Source organism: Ylistrum balloti, unplaced genomic scaffold, assembly GCF_031769215.1.
Source record: "Ylistrum balloti isolate Yb309-2 unplaced genomic scaffold, AGI_CSIRO_Ybal_v1 Utg371316, whole genome shotgun sequence".
In the NCBI taxonomy this organism is placed as follows: Eukaryota; Metazoa; Mollusca; class Bivalvia; order Pectinida; family Pectinidae; genus Ylistrum; species Ylistrum balloti.
This window is the reverse complement of record NW_026782702.1, coordinates 404,914-420,357: the sequence shown is the minus strand read 5'-3', so window position 1 is coordinate 420,357 and position 15,444 is coordinate 404,914. Positions and strand designations below refer to the sequence as shown.

The window sequence follows — 15,444 nt, the reverse complement described above, 5'->3', positions numbered from 1 at the left end:
GTACGGCAGTTTGTATTACTACATGTTTACAAAATTAACAATTAAGATACCCTTATGTTATAATGGATGAATTTGTATTCCTTATCATCTGTATTTGTCTATCTGACACCATATACTCATTCTATCCACTTACCTTACTCCCTTTCTCTCTCCTATAACTTTTCTTCCTTTCCCTTTCCCTAATTCGATCTACCTGCTTTTTACTTTTAAGGGAACAGATTAACATAAGTTTGTCAACTTCTTTCTGAATCCTTGTTGTTCAAAACGTATGTATTTAATGAAATGTAATTGCTAAATAAAACAAAGTTTAAATCAAAACAAACGATTTTCTATTGCAATATCATTAAAAGGCTGTATTTACGGTATCCATACGTTGTGTATAGTGTGTTTGAAAATATTGAATTGATTGACAATAAAATGCCATAACTGCACTCTCTCCCAACGCCGTACAGAAACGATTAAGAACATTAATAATTATAATAAAAGTTGATTTCAGTATTTACATTTTGCCTCCAATAAAATTGCAGCGTTTTGTTGTGATATATTGCGAATTTGTCCTCAATTCAGGTTGGTTGCAATAAGAGTACACACACGTTATTATCGCTTGTCGGCTTACGTAGACGCACTTAGAAATTAAACTAAGCTCTCCCCGTTGATATTCCATTATATATATATATATATATATATTGTAATTCATTTATTTTTCACAAGTTTTTACATATTACACAATATACAAGAGAATCCACACAAAAACATACACACACACTTTCACACTTGTGACTTGAATATGTCTTACACATGCACATGCATCTTTATCATCATCATCATCATCATCTTTATCATCATGCACATGTATCTACTACTTCTTGCACACAAATTCACTCATCAGCATTCACACCCACTTACACTCACATGTACTTAACAAAATACTCACACACACAAATACAATATCATATCACTTACACTTATCAAAGATATTTCCTCACACACATATACTCACTGAAGAATACATTATATACATAAAAAACCATTATACATCCTAAACAAAGAGAGAGAGGGGGAGGGAGACAGACAGAGACAAAGAGAGAGAGAGAGAGAGAGAGAGAGAGAGAGAGAGAGAGAGAGAGAGAGAGAGAGAGAGAGAGAGAGAGAGAGAGAGAGAGAGAGAGAGAGAGAGAGAGAGAGAGAGAGAGAGAGAGAGAGAGAGAGAGAGAGAGAGAGAGAGAGAGAGAGAGAGAGAGAGAGAGAGAGAGAGAGAGAGAGAGAGAGAGGGGAGGGAAAGAGGGAGAGAGAGAGAGAGAGAGAGGGGGGGGGGGGGGAGGGAGGGAGGGAGGGAGGGAGAGGGAGTCACAATCAATCAAATCCCTATTTTACTTTTTTTTACACTAAAAATCACCCAAATAATATACAATACACAAGTTTGACCATTTTTGAGTAAACACAGTATCTATTCGCTAGGGTTTTTTTTTCTGTAAGTGTACATTAAATGTCGTGCGACAGATAACCTGTTTTACACAGTAATACGACGCCAGCAGTATGTGTTTCACATTGTCTATGATTCATGTATAATACAAAAGCTCATCTTGGAATCAAACAATGATTACTAGTTAGTCATATATTATTCAATGACAAAAAACAAGTTCATTGTAACATTTTACTACGTTGCGATGATAAAACCTTGAAAAAAGTGAAATGGTAATAGTTAAGTCTGCGTTTCTCGATATTCCAATCACCAGCAAATTAAAATGGAATTCATCTAGTCCGTGTTGATTACTTACACAATAAGTAGATCGTGATCAAGCGTAAATCGAAAATATCGGGGAAATCCAATTTGCATATTTAAATAACTCATTTAAATATGTTGTCAAATTTCGACATAGTGACGTTTAAATTTTTTTTTAAAAGCAAAGAAACGCCCACCATACTCCCTTTGGTGCATTACTTATATTGGTGTCATGACGTGGTCTATGTGGTTTTAGAGTCATTTGCATACATGGTGCTGTTTCACTTAAAATTCAATTCAACGAATAAAATCAAACTGTTAGGAGGTATTCATGTTTAAAATAACCAACTACGTAGCAATATTTTCGCGGAAATACTGAAATATGGTGAAATTTTGAAGCTATTATTCTCTGGTGTCTTTCACATACGTTCTATATACGTTACCTATCCCGTGATACCTAACGATAGCATGTAAAAACAATGAAATAAAATCAGTTAAACGGAGGTGAAGATCGAAATTCATCACCACAATTTACAAAATTCAAAGCCCGACAATAGTTCACTGTCTGATTTCATCGGTATTCTGAAATGAGTGCATTTGAAATGAATAGATTTGAAACACCGCGATTAAGATTTGTCCTGTTGTATATATACAGAATACAAGAGCGTTTAAACACGTCTTCAAAAAGAAGCCAAGTGTGATTTTCCTGTCAAGCATGGGTTGTCACATGAACAAAGCTCCCTAAAAGAGTGTTCCGCTTGTGCCCATTCCTAATCGCTTCTATTAATGCGATCGTGCCATATGCGGTACGGTATACTGAGGTTTTGTCTACTGTTCCGTTTTCTTGTGAGTACGCGTTAACCGTGTCTTTATTTCATGGTATCTATGAATATGAATTTCCGTTATTGTGTGTGCAGAAAGTTTATCTATATGAAAATGCTTGATTACAAAAAGTTCAGTCTTTAATTCGTTTATTTAACTTTTTATCAATTGTTGTAAATTGCACCCTGTCGATATAATGTATGATCTAGGGCCCCTTAGTATGAATGTCAAGGTTATATAATTCAGATTGGTCTATATAGACATGTTTGATATAACCTCGAGAAATAGGCGATCATGACAGGTACCTGTTTTCAGCTAATACAGATAGACTTCTCGGACATTGGAAGAAAGTCGGTATGTATCTAGTTTCAAACAAAATATAATAATGCAATTGATATCAAATGATATCTGAAGTGGAGAGAGAGAGAGAGAGAGAGGGGGGGGGGGGGGGTGGTTATAATCATTATTAAATAAAAATAGCACTAATTTTGTGGAAATTAAATAAATTTAAAGTCAGTTTGGTAAAGTCAAGGCCATGGCCATTGGGAAAAACTTATTAACATACATACTATAGTTCTAAAATGGGCATCCATTTTTTCCGATTATTCTCAAAATTTGTTTTCATAATAGTGTTTTTGCTGGAGAAATTGTACTTTTGAACATGGAAATGATCCTTAATCTTATTTATAAGAGCATTTAAATTAAGAGATTTTTGTAGACATCTTGACATATAAACATAGTGTTTAATGAGAATTAAAATTTTGTTATCTACAGTGTTAGCATTAGGATGGATAATTTCAAATAAATATATTTCTTTGTTTATCCAGAAAGGAATCAGAAGAATATCAAGAAGAGATTCAAATCTCTCCAATAGAGTCTGTACCTCTATACACTCCCATAGACAGTGAACAATAGTTTCTCTTTCCATATTACACAGTGTACATAAAGGGCTAGGAATTAGATTAATATTGAAAAGAAAGGAGTTCGTAACCAGAATGTGATGTATAATCCTTACTTGAAACCACTGTAGCTGAGAACGTTTTGTAATAGTAAACGGAATTATCAATATATTTTTCCAATTCTTATCATCAAAGTCAAACTCATCACTCCATTTTCGAATACCAGTAGGGGTTGGTGCTGGTTTAATAATAGCGTTGTAGAAGTCTTTGGCGCCTTTTTTTTTTTTTTTTTTTTTATTAAAAAAATTCACATAGAAGTGGTATAAAAGGCTGAAATAGGATGGAAGTCATGCTTTCTCAAGAAACACTTGACGGCTGTAATCAAGCCTCGATACTGTAAATAGTTGGTATTGATTAAAAATTTATGCAGAAACTCATTAAAGGAGAAAAATGTCAAATGATCAGAATTTCTATTAGGTCATTGATGGTATATATACCAGCATTAAACCATACTGGATAGAAGACATATCTATTGCCCACTTTTATGTCATTATTGTACCATAAAGGTTTTTTTAATTGACTCAGGCTTACTTTGCCTCATAGAAAAGGAATTATTCAATCTAACCTAATTTTTAAAAACATCTTTTCAGAATTTATTGCTACAATTTTTACTACATGACTTAACATAATCCTTTTCGCAATGAAACAATTTTTTCACCTCTACAATAGAATTCAATAGAACTTTCCATTTTCCTGATGACTTAAGTGATTCTTCTAATCCATCCTAATTTAAGAGAATCCATAAAAGCTCCTACATCAATCATTTTGTTTAACATGTTTAACAAAGAGATAGGTCTCCAGTTTTTTAAGAAATGACGTGGTTTGTCTCCCTTTGGAATACCCGGTTATTATGAATCTCACTATCATGAATATCTTTAATAGCACTAATATTATAGACAGGCAAACAATATTGTGACTTAACATTCTCTATACATTTTTTAACCATATCTAAATATTCAGGATCACACAACAAAGAATTATTAAGTTTCCATAGACCCCTCCCTCTTTTAAATTCATTTATCTGTAAAGTTGTAACTATAGCTGAATGGTCAGATCTATAACTAGATTCAATAATTGATTTGTTAACACTAGATAACAGACAGTCTGAAACAAGGAAGACGTCCATTATTTTAATGTTTACGTCGTTAAATTTCATTCAATATTTGCGGAAAAGAAAACTTCCCATTTTGACCTGATATAAAAAAAAACATACAAAAACTGACATTATAGATGAATCTTCACACCACTGAAATCAGGTGGATATACTCGATAAACGTGGTCTTTGACTAGATAGTGTTTAGCCCATTTAGCTGTACGACATTCTTGTTCATCAAAATTTCTTCACGCGGCGTGACCAATTACAATAGGGTATATCACAAGACAACAAAACACGACAAGAAAAGCCGTCGAAAGGAATCAGGACTGATAATGGATGTAAACCTTGTCAAGGATAAGTGAAATAGATGAATATATGTATGTCTTCAGAGAATCCTCCTAAACAATAAATAAAGTCGGCATATTTTCAAACAAAACTCTTAAGAGAGCAGAAAGATCACATCAACTTGATTTCTGTCAGAGTTGTCGTCCATTGCACTCAGTCGAGCAAAACGTATGGTATATCAGCATTAGGCTATGCGGCCTGCTACGAATTTTATAGCAATATCCGTGTAATTATCGTACCTAGATGAAACGCTTCTAATATTGTTTCTTTAGCGTTATTTTTCTTCGTCAGATGACTGTCGGTAATTTTCTTTTCTTTTCAGTTCTTGTCGCACTTTGCGGTAGATAGTACCACCCAAAACAAGAGATGACCGACATTTTGTAGGAACCTGTCACGTTTTATAGTGATTAACGGGAAATTAGCTATGCCTGCCATAACTCCCTTCTCGAGTCTTGTGACACTGCTATAAGGCAAATACCACTGCCTTGTTTAAAGCTGTCGTGTGGCTGGAAAAGGTAAAAATCCAACAATACTCGTGAAAAAAACGCGTTTTGTCATCACAGAGAATACGTATAAAAAAATCTCTAGATCAATACTCTAGCCAACTTCTTAATAACTTATAATTACAGATCCTGGACACTGATATTAATGTCACTAGGGAAGAACTGCCAGATTTGCAGGACCTGACCAACTTGCCAAGTCTTCTAAAGATGCAGCACTAGTGAGTACTTCAGATGCCTTGTGTCACTGGCCTTATTATGATACCCATTGACCAACTACTACAATGAAAATGAATGATAGTGACCATGACCTATATTTAATTTCTTGTGTCAAATGCATTAATATCTAGATATAGCAGGTGAGTATGATATCGTATGTCTAACAGAAACTCATTTAGATGATCAGATACCTACAGATGATTTACTTATAGTTGGATTTCATGAACCTTTTCGACTTGGTAGGAATTTTGCTAGAGGAGGTGTTCTTGTCTATATAAACGATCTTCTAAAAGTAAACCACTTAACGGAGTTAGAATGTCCCGGGGATGAGGTAATTTGGATTAAAATCAGACTAACCAATTCGTCTTTCATTATAGGGACTGCATATAGACCAGAAAATTCTGTTTTACCCTTTTGGGACAGTGTGCGTGCATCTATTGATAATGCTTTATTATGGTTTACCGGTATTCGCCTTTGTTAAAATTTTGTGTTACGAGCATTTAAACAAGGATATTGAAAGGTGATGTATACATCAGTCATACAAAAGTAAGATACAGTGTAGCAAAGTCAGGGTTCATGACCCCTCAGTACAGAGTTATTGCCCTTTATTTGCTATGTCATGAGTATAGCTTTGCTTGCATTAAAACCAGGAGCATGGAACTTGGTGTATACAGTGGTCATACAAAGAGAATGTGCTGTATACCATTTTCAAGGCCTGCAACCCCTTAATTACAGAATTGTTGCCCTTTGGTAAAATTTTGTGTCCAATAAAGTCGTTTTCGGGGCGCATTCATCAGTTTCACTGATACCTTTGTCTTGTATATTTTCCAGGTAAACAAACACCATGGGAGCAAGTTTTCCAAAGGTGGAACAAATGTCTCAGACCATGAAGGCAATACAGGATGGGGATGTGGCCCTCTTACAAGTTCTATCACGCTCTACTAACCTTACCGGTTATTTGAAACTCCACCATTCTCAAACCACTGCTCTTCACCTGGCTGCTGCTCATGGTCACACAGAATGCATGCGATTTCTGCTTGACCTGGGAGCAAGTGTATATGACGTAGATTCAAGTCGTGAATCAGTTCTCCATAGTGCTGTTGTAGCCAAATCACAAGGATGGCGGGATTGTTTATCTATGATTCTTAAATCGAAAGCAGACATCAATGCATTAAACGTTTGGAGGAGGACTCCACTGATGAAAGCTATCGTTAATTTTAAATTTGCTGCTGCTGATTACCTGATACGGGAAGGAGCTGATGTTTCTATCTCAGACGAAAATGGGACAACGCCATTGCATGTTGCGGCAAGCTATGGTAACCTTGAACTTGTGAGGAATTTACTAGAGAACCGAGCCAACAAAAATGCACAAGATCAGAGAGGAAGGACACCAATGTATTTTGCCATTCTGGGATGTCATGAAGAAGTGACAGAGTACCTGATTCAGCATGGCTCTGAGGTGAATTTGTATGACCTCGGTTGGGGATCACCGCTACAGTTATCAGTGACGAAATGTAATATCAGAATATTGTCACGTCTTCTTAAATCAGGTGCATGCTTTAACGTGCAGCCAAAAAACATGGCTGCTGCACCAGGTATTATTGACATAGCTCTGAAGATTGCCCTCAAAAGGGTAAACATTTACCGCAATGAAGTGACAAAGCAGGAATATGATGTAAGCTGTACAAGCTATAAGCGTGCGTGTGATAGTTTAGAGTGTCTGCGGCTTCTGATTGTAGCAAGTGGATTGCCAGTGAGAGAGCAGATGATGAAAAGCATACATCAACTCGTGACTCAGTCGTTTCATGAAGATTTACAAAAACCATTTATGGATCTTCATCGCAGTGCAACAAAGGCTCATAAATCATCTAAGAACACACCTCCATCGTTGCAGTATCTGGCTCGAACTCGATGTCGAAAATTAATGATGCTATCAAACCACAATCTGATCTGGGCCTGTGACCATTTGGATGTACCAGCAGTAATAATAGACTTGCTCACTCTACAGTCGTAATTCCAGTCAGTGTCTATGTGCTGCTTTTTTCATCAGAGCTTGTGTCAGCTTGATATTATTAATTTTGTTGTGTTTTAGACTGCCGGAAACAAAGCAATGTTACGAAAAAAATCAGCATATTCTTACCCAAATTATGTGATTATAAATATATATATAAAGTATATATACAGATATAAAAAATTCTATATATTTGTGGGAAACTATTCCATTGTATGATTGAAACTGATTGTAACATTAAAGAAATTCTATTTTTGGTACCAAACAAATTTTCAATTTACATCATGGAAAATCATGGATTGGGTATTCAATGCTCAATAGTGTTAAAGAAAAATGTCAACAAATTAGTGGATGTGACCAAGTATGCTGTAAATTTGTCAATTTGTGTTGATATGCTTTAGGACAAATAAGCAGAGCCTAACCTAACCACATGTGTGATATTGTGATATATTAAAATAAAAAAAAAAAACACTGATTACTGTTGTTCTCAATACGTCAATATTGCTGACTCAGCATTTCAACAGTTTGTTACCCATACTAGTGCCGAAAACATTTCCTTTCTATAAATTTATATCAGATTGCACTAATTTACCCTTTATTGCAAAATGTTGAGGTTAATTAAGTATTGATTTATTTTGTAAAAGAATCCTCAAAGTGGATATTTAAAATTATGTATGATTTTCAGCATATCTGTCAGCAGTTTTTGCTTATAAAAGGGAGGTAACTCTGTAATGTTTATGTTAGTCATTAGCGTATTTTAAATGGCTATTAAATGTTACCATTTAGTTGTAATTTTTGTGACAAGTTTTTGGGGGTATATAAGAATACCCTCCATATGTATGTATGTTATGTTGGTATGTAAATAACAATGTCACAGCTGTACTGGCTGCATTTCTCGTCCAAATGTCAGGAAGCTCCACACAAATAACAAAAATCAGTTCTTGTATAAGTTTGATCTTCAACCTTGTGTGGTCAAAAACAAGGTCACTGTTACTATGAATAGAAATCAACAAAAATTCTCATGTCACCTCTCCAAATGCTGCATTTCTAAGTTGATTGGTATATAACTGCACACACATGATCACTAACATCATGTCATGTTCGAGTTTGACTATCAACCTTGTTCAGTCAAAAATGAGGTCGCTGATGCTATAAATAGAAACTAAAAGAAATTTATAGGTCAATGTTTTAGACAAACACCACTTCTATACCAATTTAACCTCCAACATTGTGGAGTGAAATACTAGGCCACAGTACTATAAATAGAATCTAACAAATTTTTCAGGTCATTTCTCTAAAGACTCCATCTTTCCCTGATTCTACCACATTTCACATCTGTGTCCACAAAGATCGCCTTTTTAACAAGCTGAGTTTTTTAAATTCGTCGGTTAAAACACTAGATCAGCTTTACTATAATAATTTACCGCTCTACAGGCTGCAATATGACTACCAGGAAACTTCAACAGTGACATTAATGAAATACCAAATGCATTATCATCCATAAAAAACACTTAAGAGCATATCAAGTCACCTACCCATAATTTTTTGGTAATAAATTAGACCATATTATATATATATATCTACACCAGACATTCCTTCATTAAGTCGGGCACTATCTTCCATTGTTACACATACAACGCTGTCATTTGTGTACATTTGAATAAAAGTTACACAATTTGACTTATTCATGGTAACCGTAACCTGCGAACTCTTACAAGGGATGGTGTTTGTGAACACATACAGGTTTCAATTTACTTTCAACATGTCATTCAAATGTGAGGTGCGAGGGTATTTGTATCGTGTGCGATGCCTGTTATATGATGTAAACATTTGTTAAACTTTGTTGAAAATGTCATATATGTGGAGAAAGTTTTTAGGTCATCTGACCGGAAGGGTCTGCCGAGCGTAAACTTTGGACATTTCAAACTTCTTCTCAAGTTCCATCAGTGGGATTGCGCTCAAACTTGCATGAATAATCCTGAGATGGTCCTGACCAAGTGTTGTTATTTTTCGAGTATGTCTGAAGTCCAAGATGGCCGCCATGACCGCCATCTTGAAAAAACATATTTTAAACTTTTCAAGTTCTACTGGTGCTATTGAGCCTAAAATTGGTGGGAATGTTAAGAAATAGAAAACAAAGTGATGTTATTTTTTCACCTTGTCAAAACTTCGATACGGCAGCCAGGGAGGCAATTTTGTAACATGATTGCACAATCATGGTTTTGCTGTGCAACACACCTATTTTGATCTTCCAAAGTTTCACCAGTGGGATCAAGCTCCAGCTTTAGTGTAAAAGATAGGTAACACTTGTTACAGTTACCTACTTCGCACCATAACTACCATCTACATCATGGAAAACGGCTTCTTATTCAAAATTCGTTCAATGTAGAAAAATTAACTTCTCTCTGCTGAAAATTTTTGTAGTCAGGCGGTCATTATGGCCCATGGGCCTCTTGATTAGGAGGTGAAATGACTTTCTCTCTGGACCGAGATCCAGTAAAAATAGACATCTTATAGGTACGCAATGTACAGGTAACTCTGTCAGACCTTTATAGACACAGGACACGATGTACAGGTAACTCTGTCGGACCTTTATAGATACAAGACACGATGTACAGACAACTCTGTCAATCCTTTATAGATACAGGACACGATGTACATATAACTCTGTCAATCCTTTATAGATACAGGACACGATGTACAGGTAACTCTGTCAGACCTCTATAGATACAGGACACGATGTACAGGTAACTCTGTCAGACCTCTATAGATACAGGACACGATGTACAGGTAACTCTGTCAGACCTATATAGATACAGGACACGATGTACAGGTAACTCTGTCAGACCTATATATATACAGGACACGATGTACAGGTAACTCTGTCAGACCTTTATAGATACAGGACACGATGTACAGGTAACTCTGACAATCCTTTATAAATACAGGACACGATGTACAGGTAATTCTGACAATCCTTTATAAATACAGGACACGATGTACAGGTAACTCTGTCAGACCTTTATAGATACAGGACACGATGTACATATAACTCTGTCAGACCTTTATAGATACAGGACACGATGTACAGATAACTCTGTCAGACCTTTATAGATGCAGGACACGATGTACAGGTAACTCTGACAATCCTTTATAAATACAGGACACGATGTACAGGTAACTCTGTCAGACCTTTATAGATACAGGACACGATGTACAGGTAACTCTGTCAGACCTTTATAGATACAGGACACGATGTACAGGTAACTCTGTCAGACCTCTATAGATACAGGACACGATGTACAGGTAACTCTGTCAGACCTATATATATACAGGACACGATGTACAGGTAACTCTGTCAGACCTTTATAGATACAGGACACGATGTACAGGTAACTCTGACAATCCTTTATAAATACAGGACACGATGTACAGGTAATTCTGACAATCCTTTATAAATACAGGACACGATGTACAGGTAACTCTGTCAGACCTTTATAGATACATGACACGATGTACATATAACTCTGTCAGACCTTTATAGATACAGGACACGATGTACAGATAACTCTGTCAGACCTTTATAGATACAGGACACGATGTACAGGTAACTCTGACAATCCTTTATAAATACAGGACACGATGTACAGGTAACTCTGTCAGACCTTTATAGATACAGGACACGATGTACATATAACTCTGTCAGACCTATATATATACAGGACATGATGTAAAGGTAACTCTGTCAGATCTTTATAGATACAGGACACGATGTACATATAACTCTGTCAGACCTTTAAAGATACAGGACACGATGTACATATAACTCTGTCAGACCTATATATATACAGGACACGATGTACATATAACTCTGTCAGACCTTTATAGATACAGGACACGATGTACAGATAACTCTGTCAGACCTTTAAAGATACAGGACACGATGTACAGGTAACTCTGTCAGACCTTTATAGATACAGGACACGATGTACAGATAACTCTTTCAGACCTTCATAGATACAGGACACGATGTACAGGTAATTCTGACAGACCTTTATAGATACAGGACATGATGTACAGGTAATTCTGACAGACCTTTATAGATACAGGACACGATGTACAGGTATTTCCTACAGACCTTTATAGATACAGGACACGATGTACAGGTAACTCTGTAACGTTTTAACTAGACATAATACATCATGATTTAGAAGGAATATTTTTGAATTCGGGTCTGCAGAAGTCTTTGTATCTCTACTGACAGTATAACTAAATGGTTTCAGTGCTACACCATTACAGCTAGTGCCATTGTGACATCATTGACTTCGAATGAAATATTATGCTCTTATTTCGTTCCGTTTGATTAATATTTCGTTCCACACAATAATTTCTTAGGTGATATCAGTTCCAAGTTATCGTCGATATCGCTGTATCTTTTGATGAACTTGTATCTTTGGGATTGGCTTCCACCTTGTCGCACTCCAACTTACATAGAATAAATCAGATTCTCTCCATAGTGTTTTAAATTTTATTAAACAAGAAACTTTTCCAAGTAATTCAAATGAGAGCAAATTTCCTACAAGTTGTTCAGCATTAACCTCTTATCCTTAAATTTGATCAAGCGTTTCCTATATACATGCATGTTACGTCATCAGTAGAATCACTGCGTTGTGCCGACACTCATGTAAACCATGTTGCCTCTATTGTTGTAAAATCATGTATGAGGTAAGTAGTATTGAAATGATAGCAATCATTTCGTGGCAGTGTCTGGCTGTCAACATATTACTAATCCTCACAAAGCGTAATTTATATAAATAAAAGATTTCTAGGATAAAATGAATAAATTATACAAGACTATTAAGTTTCTAAATTGTTAACTTGAATGAACGAGAAGAAGAAAAAATCACTTTGATTCATATGTCGGCACTGCAGCATAGAAAGGTACTCTCCCAAACATAGACATCTAACGGAAAATGTGATAAATTATCGGTGTAAACTTATCCACAAAAACAGAAAGGTTTCAACTCGATTTCTTTAACACAGTGTGACTGATTGCCGTACCTGTTTGCCCGACTTATTTGGTCCCAAACCTCAATTTTGCCGTTTGAATGGACGGTTACCGAGCTCTCAAACCGTGCCGAGCCTGGGAGTGTACTTATCAACATTCTGTATTGTTTACTTTCTATATGGGTGGATCTAACATGCCATAGACTGTACCAGGTGAACTGTTTCTTTTGAGCAACAGGGACAAAATGTGACATGATCTTCTGAGAATTTTCTATTTTGTTCAAAGAAAGTTGCTTACATTGCATATTGACGATATTAAATTTTGAGTTAATTTTCTCAACAATTTTCTGGGCAAAAGTTTTGAGTTTTTCTATTGGAACGTCAACCGGAACATACTTGTGACAGGGACAATATTCTCTCCGGATGCCGGCGTCTTGACATGATCGGTCCGACGGTACCGGTCTAAACAGACTTCTGCCAACTTGTCCTTTTCCATGTGATACAGAAAACGATCCTTGGAGAATATCAACCATAGTGTAATAGGTATCAAAATGAGACGTCAACCTGTCCTTATTTAAACGTAGATTGACGTCAAGGTTAGGATATTTTTGTTTTAGATGTGGTGGTAGAGCGATAGCGAAAATCGGCATTCTCTCTTCTACCCGACCGATGACCGTGTTCCGGATATCATTGAGGTTGGATCCATGGTCTCCCACGAATATCAATATGGTGTTTTTTAAGTGTCCATTAATATTTGACCATTTAAAGAACTCTCGAAATTGATCATCTGCTAGTCGGAGATAGTTGGGTTCATCATGTGCCAATGATGCGATCCAGGTGACAGAAAACTTGCGCTTATTTTTGTACGATGATAAAAACGATTTCAAATAATCGATATGAATTTCATACTTGGCTTTACTCCCATGACAAAACATAAATTGTTTTAATAATAATAATTTGTAAAATGTGGAAGAGTATTTGTAATTGGGAGAATGAATAAGGGTTTTAGTGTTATCCATTGCCATTGCGCATGGCATGAAATAATGATCAGTAGGAGGGTTTTTGAACCCTTTAGAGACTGCATTGAAGCTAGGAGACATTGGTTGTTCTTCAGCAAACATCGTCACGTAGCCCTTGTCAGAGAAATTCTTCCAAATGAAAGGTATGATATTGTCCAGATATTTGTCGCGATAAAACGCTTCACTTATTTCTTTCCGTCCGGATAGCAAAGAAATCAGATTAGGAAAAGTGTTTTCAGCCACTTTCGTGTAGCCATTGAATATGTAGGCCCCAATTGACCGCTGGAGGTATTCGAGAGTGTTTGGCAGTAGTCGCTTTGCCATTAGTTGGGACAGAGAGTCAATGCCAAAGATGAGGACACTCGGGATTTCCGGATCCTCGTCCTTGATAACTTTGGTTTTGAGTAACCGCTTACTATCGACATGAAACATCATTTGTTGGTATACTAACGAAGAGCTTTCGTCCATGCACGATATCTTAGAACAGTCACTATATACCGTTGATGATGCGTTTGATCCAAGGGGAACATAAGCGATATTTTCTTCGTTCACTCTCTGTATCATCTCTCGTTCACATGTCAGATGGCGCCACCCAGCCTCCTTAACTGCAGACGTGTTCGTCTGTATCTGCAACTCGGAGTCCAGATAAACAACATCCGGGTATTTGTCGCAAGGCAATTCAATGTCGTAGAAATATTTCATAATGCTACTATCAAATGGGTCGTGCTTAGGCAAGGCGCAAGACGAACCGTTATCTATGTCATTAAGGATAAAGATGTCGTGTGGAATGACCTTGAAAAAATCTATAATGCTCTCGGACATCATGAAGAGGAGAATGCCGCAGACGGACACACCTAAACATCTGCGTACTTTTTTTGATCTCATCTTTGTATCTAATTTAATGTTTCTCTTACTTCATCACCACAGCCTGTCAGGCAGTTATATATTCTCTTTCTCTCAGCCTCTAGATGTTTCCTCCTACAATTTAAACAGGGGTATTACTTTCCTTCCCTTCCCCTTTTTGATAATTCTACTTCCTGGTGGCTAGGGTGCCACCTACCACCTCATATTAGACAGTTCGAGCTCCTCCCATTTCCTGATGAACTGGTGTGCCGCTTCCCGTGTTCTCTACCGGTAGCCGAAAATACCACTATCAATCTTGAGCCTCCTGATAAACACGTGAACCCCTTCCCATTGTCTGTCTGCCTGGCGGGGTATTGTTATTATTATTAGCTTGGCTCCACCCACTTCCTGTTAGCCAGGTGTTGCTCCTCCTTCTCCCCAGTCAGCCTAGAGGTGGCTTCTCCTTCTCCCCCCTGTCAACCTAGCGTGGCTCCTCCCACTTCCTGTTAGCCAGGTGTTGCTCCGCCTTCTCCCTCGTCAGCCTAGAGGTGGCTCCTCCTTCTCCCCCTGTCAACCTAGCGCGGCTCCTCCGACTTCCTGTCACTCTAGCATAGCTCCTCCCAGTTCCCTTTGGCCAGGTGTGGCTCCACTTACCTTTAATGAGATACGAGACTCTTACCTGTGAATAAATAAAGCACGATGTTTAATATTCTGAGAAACATATATTATTCACAGTTTATGTATTATGTGATATGATATTACTACAACATCCGTTTTGGAGTTGCATACCACCACCTGTATCATTGGGAAAACAAGAAATTCTTCAGATAACTGAAAACAATTCTTAGATAAGATGCTGATAACCATAAGTAACTTTATTCGCTGTCATATTAACAAAGT

At 36.8% G+C, this 15,444-nt stretch overlaps 2 protein-coding genes across 2 annotated transcripts; one reads left to right on the top strand and one right to left on the bottom strand.

The window, feature by feature from the left end:
* Positions 1-5,369: 5,369 nt before the first annotated feature.
* Positions 5,370-8,136, top strand: LOC132561968 (poly [ADP-ribose] polymerase tankyrase-1-like). Its single transcript, XM_060226688.1, has 3 exons — positions 5,370-5,460; positions 5,575-5,666; positions 6,496-8,136. The coding sequence occupies exon 3, from the start codon at positions 6,509-6,511 to the stop codon at positions 7,676-7,678; it is 1,170 nt and encodes a 389-aa protein (XP_060082671.1). The 5' UTR covers positions 5,370-5,460; positions 5,575-5,666; positions 6,496-6,508; the 3' UTR covers positions 7,679-8,136.
* Positions 8,137-12,672: 4,536 nt separating this feature from the next.
* LOC132561958 (uncharacterized) lies at positions 12,673-14,586 on the bottom strand. Its single transcript, XM_060226678.1, has one exon. It carries the CDS (start codon positions 14,584-14,586, stop codon positions 12,673-12,675), a length of 1,914 nt encoding a protein of 637 aa, XP_060082661.1.
* Between the last annotated feature and the right edge of the window lie 858 nt (positions 14,587-15,444).

Coding starts and splice junctions, on each gene's coding strand:
- LOC132561968 (XM_060226688.1), top strand. CDS start 6,509: ATGGGAGCAAGTTTTCCAAAGGTGGAACAAATGTCTCAGACCATGAAG.
- LOC132561958 (XM_060226678.1), bottom strand. CDS start 14,586: ATGAGATCAAAAAAAGTACGCAGATGTTTAGGTGTGTCCGTCTGCGGC.